The 8,743-nt window shown below is 22.8% G+C and overlaps 1 protein-coding gene and 1 long non-coding RNA gene across 2 annotated transcripts; both read left to right on the top strand.

The window, feature by feature from the left end:
- The first annotated feature begins 856 nt into the window (after nucleotides 1–856).
- Nucleotides 857–1,906, top strand: LOC122502376. The gene has a single exon (XM_043612396.1). It carries the CDS (start codon nucleotides 857–859, stop codon nucleotides 1,904–1,906), a length of 1,050 nt encoding a protein of 349 aa, XP_043468331.1.
- Nucleotides 1,907–7,458: 5,552 nt separating this feature from the next.
- Nucleotides 7,459–8,327, top strand: LOC122502438. Its single transcript, XR_006301636.1, has 3 exons — nucleotides 7,459–7,554; nucleotides 7,643–7,814; nucleotides 8,217–8,327. It is a non-coding gene; the product is annotated as an uncharacterized LOC122502438 (long non-coding RNA).
- The last annotated feature ends 416 nt before the right edge of the window (nucleotides 8,328–8,743 follow it).

The following is an 8,743-nucleotide window of genomic DNA, read 5'->3' on the forward strand; positions in this document are numbered from 1 at the left end:
CATTAATGAGATAATGGGAATAATGAGAATGGTAAAAAGTAATTAAATATAATTTATTATGCCTCGTAAAGTTATACGTTCTATAGAAGAAGAAGCCACTTTTAAATTTAATAAACGAAAGAAAAATAATGAAAGACAAATGCGTCATTACATAAATTTGAAAGCAAAAAAAGTAAATGCTTTTAAAAATAATTTTAAAAATTATCATTTAAGAAATATTTCCAATGAGAATGCAAATTCTGTTCAAACCGTCCATACAGTTAATGAAAATTGTAATAATGAAGATTCATCTAATCTTAATGAAAATTTGCAAGATAATAGACATCAAGTTTTAGAAAATGATATTTCAAAAAATTATTTAGGTGAAATGAATATTTTGTGCGTTCATTGTAATGCGCAACATTTCTCAGGAGAGAAGGGAGTGTATAAGGGTACGAATTCTTTTAATGATTGTTGTGGTCATGGTGGTGTTTCTCTTGAATCTATGTCAAATTTTCCATTGGAATTAAAATCTTTATTGGATGGATCGCACCCTAAATCAAAAATTTTTAAAAATGATATTAGAGTTTTAAATAATTCTTTTTCATTTGCATCGTTAAATGCTAATGTTGTAAATTTTAATGGAAGGCGTTCAGGTCCTTTTTGCTACAAAATTCAAGGTCAAATTTATTATCAATTTAATAAGGCTTTATACCCGGAAGAAGGAGAAAATCCGACTTTTGGACAGCTATTCATTTATGATGCTAATGAAGCCATTGAATACAGATTAAATGCAAATAATAAACTTGATCTTGAAATTGTAACAATTATTGAAACAACAATGAGAAATTATAACGTTTTTACAAAATCTTATAAAATGATGTTAGATGTTGTAAATATTGAGAAAGAATTGGCTTTGCAAAATAATAATAATATTCCTGAATTGCAATTACTTTTCACTTTAAAAAAAGGAATGGATAGAAGACGTTTTAATTTTCAAACAACAAATGAGGTTGCTGCTATTTTTAATACAAATTCTGAAGGAGAAATTCCTGAATCCTATGTGACAATTTATAATAATTCTTCAAAATCTTTGCAATTAGTTAATAGCTTGGACCCAAATGTTGAGCCTTGGACATATCCCATATTTTATCCCAAAGGATCTATGGGGTACGATATAAATATGCTTCGAAATGACAAGGAATCATGGTTAAAAAAACACAAAATTAGTAGAGCAGATTATTTGAAATTCCGTATAGCTGTCAGGGATGAATTTAATCCTTTCTTATTAGGTGGAAGATTATTTCAACAGTGGTTAGTTGATAATTACGTTAAAGTTGAGAAAGATAGACTGCATTATTTTAAAAATAATCAACTAAAAATAAGATCAGAATCATATAAAGGTTTAGTTGATTATTTACAACATAGAGCTGATGAAAGTGATACACATGTAGGTAAATTAATTGTATTGCCATCAACTTTTATAGGATCTCCAAAAAATATGTCACAGTTATATCAAGATTTTATGGCAATTGTTGGTAAACATGGCAAGCCAGACTTATTTATAACTATGACATGCAATCCGCAATGGAGGGAAATTGTTGAAAATCTTTTACCCAATCAAACAGCGTCTGATAGGCCAGACATTGTTGGAAGAGTTTTTTCTTTAAAAGTCGACTGCTTATTAGATGTTATTGTTAAAAAAAAATTGTTTGGTGAGGTATTATCATACGTATCTGTCATTGAGTTTCAAAAAAGAGGTTTACCTCATATTCATTTGTTAGTTATATTAAAGCAAAATTCTAAATTGTTGACAGCTGAAAGTGTTGATCGTTATATATCTGCAGAAATTCCTGATATTAATTTAAATCCAATTTTACATAAGACTGTAATAAAACATAATATTCATGGACCTTGCGGAGATTAGTGTATTGTTGATAATAAATGTTCCAAAAATTTTCCCAAGGAATTTAACTCGGAAAATACATTTACTAATAAAAGTTTTGTGAATTATCGCAGAAAAAATACCGAGGAAAATTACACAAGATCAAATGGCTACATATTTGACAATAGATATGTAGTACCTTATTGTCCTCAACTTACTTTAATGTTTGATTGTCATATAAATGTTGAAGTTGTTGTTGGTATTCAGTCTGTTAATTATTTGTATTAATATATATACAAAGGTCATGATGCAGCAGCAATATTCATTACTGACAGTAATGGCGGTACTGTTATAGGTTATGATGAAATTAAACAATATGAAGAAAACAGGTACGTCGGCCCTGTTGAAGCATTTTGGCGTATTGCGTGCAAAAAATTATTTAAAAAAAGTCACAGTATTACTTGATTGCCAATACATTTACCTAATGAACAAAATATTATTATTTCAGAAAAAAGTAGTGAAAATAATATTTCTTTTAATATTAATAAACAAACAAAATTATTATCTTATTTTTCTTTAATTGAAAAAGATCCTGATGCTCGTGAAATGTATTATAATGAAATTCCTGAACATTACACTTGGAAAGATAAAAATTGTGAATGGGTAAAAAGGAAGGGCTATAACAATACTATTGGTAGGATGTATTCTGTTAGTCCGTGTCAAGTTGAACTATTTCATTTACGATTACTTTTACTTTCAGTTAAAGGGAAAAAATCATTTGAAGATTTATGCACAGTAGATGGAATAATTCACGATACATTTACTTCAACTTGCTTAGCTTTAGGGCTCATTGAAGATGATTATGAATGGAGGCGGGCGTTAAGTGACGGTGTTTTATGGAAAATGCCTCAAAGTCTTCGACGATTATTTGTAAGAATTTTAATTCACTGCCAACCAATTAATCCTCAAGATTTGTGGAATGAATTCAAAGATAAATTATCTGAAGATTATTCGAGAACATATAATACTTTTGAAAGTGAAAGTAGAGCATTTTTTAATATAAAGGATTTATTAATTGATGAAGGTTATAATTTGGAATTGTTCCCACGACTTTATGAACTTGAAAAACATTATTTACAATTAGATTTAATAGATGATAATATTAATATACGTGATAATGATATTGCTATTGGTGCTGAAAGATATGAAAAATTGAATGATAAGCAAAGGGAAATTGTTGATTTTGTTTTACATTTATTTGAAAATTCAGAAGAAGTTGAAAATAAATGTATATATATTGATGGTCCAGGAGGTTGCGGGAAAACATTTTTGTATCAAACACTTTGGCATTTGATAAGAAGTAAGGGTGGTAATGTCTGTAATATGGCTTTTACAGGAATAGCTGCTACATTACTTCCTAATGGAAAAACAGTTCATAAAGTTTTTGGTTTACCAGTACCACTTTATAATGATTCATCATCAAATATAAAAGTAAATTCTAAAGAAGGACAATTTTTGAAAAACATTGACGTTTTCATTTGGGATGAAGCTCCAATGGCACCTAAATACGCTTTAGAAATTATGGATAGGACTCTTAGAGATATTATGAAATCAGACATTCCATTCGGAGGAAAAATAGTTGTTTTAGGTGGTGATTTTAGACAAATACTTCCTATTAAAGAAAGAGCTACAAAAACAGAAATAATTAATTTATCGATTAAATGTAGTAAAATTTGGAAATATTTTTCAGTTTACTCATTAACAGAAAATATGCGAGCATTACCGCAAGAAACTGAATTTACTAAATTTTTATTAAATCTTGGTAATAGTGAGATTAATGATGACAATGATATAATTTGTTTGTCAGAAAGAATTATAGCAAGAAGTAATGCAGATATTGTTAAAGATACGTATTCAGATATTATTAAAAATAAACGTTTTAATGAACTTTTTAATTGTGCAATTTTGTCAGCGAGAAATAAAGATGTTGATGACATTAATAAAAAGGTTGTTAAATTATTAGACAGTGACGGCGAAAAAATATATCTAAGTGTTGATAGTGCTGACGATTGCAACAATGATAATATAATATAAATGATGTTATTCTACCAGAATATCTACATACACTATCACCACCTTCAATTCCACCTCACGAATTAAGATTAAGAATTAATTCTGTTGTAATACTAATTAGAAATTTGAGTATAAACGAGGGTCTCTGTAACGGAACTAGGTTATTAATAAAAGGTTTATCTAATAACTTAATTCAATGTGAAATTTTAACTGGTGATAAGAAAGGTAATATAATTTTTCTGAATCGTATAACAATTTATTGTGAAAATGTTTACCCTTTTTCATTTAAAGGAAGGCAATTCCCAATAAAATTGGTGTTTGCTATGACTATTAATAAAGCACAGGGGCAAACATTTAACAAAATTGCTATTGACCTTAGAAAAGATGTATTCAACCACGGTCAATTATATGTAGCAGTTTCTAGAGTTCGTTGTTTCGATAGTTTAAAAATTTATTTAGGATCTCAAAGAAGCAAAGAAAACATTAAAAACTATGTTTATAAAGAAATTCTTCAATAATTAAACGAATATTTCATAAAATGAAAAAATGTATTGCAATTTTAATATTGATATTATACTGAAAAATTATTATTTACTTTTATATATTTTTAATAATAACAATTATTGTGATTATTTAATTTCTATATATTTATCAAGAAAATTTATTATTAACAATAAATTTTTATTATATAATTCATTATTATTAAATCAATAATAGTGATTGTCACAAATCATGTTTGAATCATAGACTAAATTAAATAAGTTTTTATATTATTTTTAAAAAATGTATATATAATATTAATAGTAATATTTAAATAATTTGAAATTTATATGTTTAAATATATATAAATATTTTATAAATTCAACGCAAAATATTTTTTTTCTTAATTTTATTGCTTTTGCTATGAATAGGTTTATTTAACGCAATATATTTTTAATTTTCTTAATTTTATTGTTTTTTTTATGAATCGAGCTAAAATGCTTTAACATGATTTCTTTAGGTTAAATATTTTTTAAATATCGAGTTTCAAGTATAAGAAAACCTTTTTCCTTTTTCAAGTGGACGAGATGTGATTGAAAGAAAACCTTATTCTTCTAATTTTTCTCTTTATATATTTTGAGTGAAGAGGGAGTTTGAAAGTTATCACATTACATCTGGACCCCCATTGAGTTTATTCATGGGTCTTTTACGACTTTCAAATAATTATAATTTATGCATTAGTTAAGGACATTTGAAAAGTTATGATGTCACAGCTTTACAACAAATGCTTTTCACAAACTATAACGCAATAATGATTCAAATGCCCTTAAATAAACAAAATTAATTCTTATATTTAAATTTATTTCATGCAATAAATTTTTTATATTTCATTATAAATATTTTATTAATACTTTATAATATTTTATTTTAAAAAAATTTAATTTATTTTACAATTAATATCTTCTTATTTATTAAAAGTAAATAAATAAATTTTTAAAATTATTTATTCAAAATTTTTACTTGAAATATTATTGGACTATTTAATTTATGAATTTCTTTTATATAATATTATGCATTTTATAATTCTATATTAATGCATGTTACTTAATCATTATTAATTGTAGGTGTACATTTATCTTTTTTTGATTAAATTTTTAAATTTTAATTTTATGATTGAAATATGTAATATCAATTATTACTTTTATAAAATTTTTTTATTATTTTATGTAGTTTACATAAATTTAACAAAATTTAAAAATACAAATTTATAATTAAAAAATTTAAATTAGGCAACTTTTTTATAGTGAAAACATATATATGTATTCAACATTAAACCACGTTAAATAATTAATATTATAAAAAAAATTATTTCTGAATACAAACTATGATGCAATAATATTTTAATTAGTTTAATTAATTAATTTAAAACAAATTATTTCTTTTCATAATTTGGTATTATTTTATTAATAAATTTCATGCAATTATTTTTTATTATTTTTTATATACAATATTGTATTAATCATTTATATTTACAAATTGCAATACTTTTTTATAGTAGAAAATAAATTTTAAACATTTTTTTATTTAAATTATTATAATACATTAATAATCTCTTTTAAAGTCATGAATTTATAACAGCTAGAAGTGAGAAAAGAAAATTCGTCTCAGAAGATTTTGGAATGTTTTTCATGACGCGATGGACCAAAAGACATTTGTCAAGGGTATGTTGCTATCAGTTGACATTGAGAGGGTGAATAGTGCAGTTCGTTTTTTTCGCTCAAGGATACAGTTTTCTATAATTACATCTTTCTTCAAAATTTTAAAAAATTTTAAAAATGGCTGATGCAGGTAAATTCATTATTTATTTTTAATAATTATAAATAAAAATGTTTATATTTCATTTTATATTAAATTTTATTATAGTTAATTATTAATGTTTTTAAAAAATTTCAATTCATTGAAGATTTCATAAAATAAAGTGTAAATTAATTTTATTTATTCAACTAATAGATTATTTTAATTTTCATATTACATTATTCCAAATATCTATTTTTTAATTAATTATATTTTTATTGCTTAAAAAAATGTAATTATTACATTAAAATTTTTAAATAGTTTAATGTTATTATACTTTATTATTAATATTTTTAAAAAATTAATATTTATTGAATATGTCATAAATTAAAGTGTAAACGAATTTTATTTAATTAATTAATAGATTATTTCATTTTTCATATTACATTATTCTAAATATATACATTTTTTATTTAATGACGTTTTCATTATTTTTTTTTAAAAATGAAATGAATTATTAATACATTCAAATTTTTTAAATAGTTTAATATTATTATTCTTTATTATTAATATTTTAAGAAATTACTATTTATTGAAGATATCATACATTAAAGTGTAAACTAATTTTAATTATTTAAGTAATAGATTATTTTAATTTTCATATTACATTATTATAAATATATATTTTTTATTTAATTATATTTTTATTATTTTAAAAAAATTTAATTAATTATTAATACATTCAAATTTTAAAAATAGTTTAATTTTATTTAATTTTTTATTTTTATAATATAGTAATGCTACATTATTGTAATAAATGCGTGTAAAAAATATAAACAAGTTTTTTAGTTTTAATTAACTTTAAATTAAAATTTTATTATTCTATTAACAAATTAAATATTTATAATTGATAATAAATTGGTAGTTATTTGTTGATTAAACTATCAAAATTTTATTAAAAGTTAATTTAAATACACGTGAGCGAAAAAAATTGTTTATTAAAGTAAATTTAAATAAAACAAATTTTTACATATAATGAATATTCATTAATTTATAATTTTTTTTTAAATAAATTTTTATATTTGTCAATTTTTTAATATTATTATATAATATGTATTAATTTTTTGGAAAATGTTTTTTTATTTTATTAATTATAAATAAAATTACTAAAAATATTAATAATAATAATAATAAATTAAAATAATAATTAAAATTTTTTCAGGACCATCTTGCTCGAAATCAATGGGAAATAATTTAGATTTCATTTCAGGTGATGATATTTCTGATTTACCGTTTACAAGTACGGAGGAATTAAAAAATATTAAACATTAAGATTGCACAGTGTAAGTTTTTAAATTGTATTATAAATAATTTTGAATAATATTTATTTTACGTAATGATTTTTATTCTTTATTATATTTCTTTTATTAGAATTTTGGTGGGAATCGTTGAAACCATCGAGGATCCACGATTAGTGGGTAAAATGGGAAAACAAAAAAGAAGATGGAGGTTTTTTATAAATAACAATGCAGGCGACAGAATTCAGATCGTTCTTTGGCAAAATGACATTAAAAAATTTCAAGGAAAAATTATGTTTGATTACGTAAGTGGTGTTTTATTTATTAATTATTATATTATAATATTCAAATTTTTATTTACATTTTACTGTAGGTTAATATAAAATGTACGTGCTTTAAATTTTATAAAGTTTAAGGGTATTTGAACCATTATGGCGTCACACTCTTAAAACACATACTTTTCATAAACTATGACGTCTTAATGTTTCAAATACCCTTAATAAATTTTAGCAACAATTTTAAAATTATTTTATAATATAAATTAGTAATTTAATGAAAACAAAATAAAAAAATTGAATGTATAATGATTTATGCATTAAGCGTTATTTACTTTTTATAATTTAATTATAATATTATTCACGTTATAAAAATATTTTAATTCTTTTTATATATTGACTATAAATTGATTTATTATTATTTATTTGTAGAAAATTATAATCGACGGAGGATATTCAAAAATTCAATTAAATAAAGATTGGAATCTTGGAACAGTGGATTTTAAAGTCACCATCAACAACAATACAATTATTACATGCATTCCACTTGAAATGAATGGTGCCGTAATTAGAAGGGAGGTTCCCTTTGTAAATTTATCAGATATTGCTATTTCGACTGGATTCATAAGTAATTATATTTTAATATTACTTTAAATTAATGACGTTTGCATATTTTATAAAATATGTAAATTTTATTATTAATTTTAAATTATATTTACATTAATAAATTCATTTGCATAAAAATTTGTTTCAATAATAAATATTATTTTTTTTATTTCAGAGATTGAAGGATATCTCCGATCGCAATTTCAAAAAGTTGATCACTTTAAAAAAGAAATTTCAGATTATGTGCTTGCGTCAATTACTGATGGAGAGTATAATAATTTGGAAGTCAGAGTTCAGGACGTTACCAAAATTGATGAATTAAAACAATTTAAAAGAGGAGATTCTTTGGAAAT

The sequence above is a fragment of the Leptopilina heterotoma genome, unplaced genomic scaffold, assembly GCF_015476425.1.
Source record: "Leptopilina heterotoma isolate Lh14 unplaced genomic scaffold, ASM1547642v1 Lhet_228, whole genome shotgun sequence".
Lineage (NCBI taxonomy): Eukaryota > Metazoa > Arthropoda > Insecta > Hymenoptera > Figitidae > Leptopilina > Leptopilina heterotoma.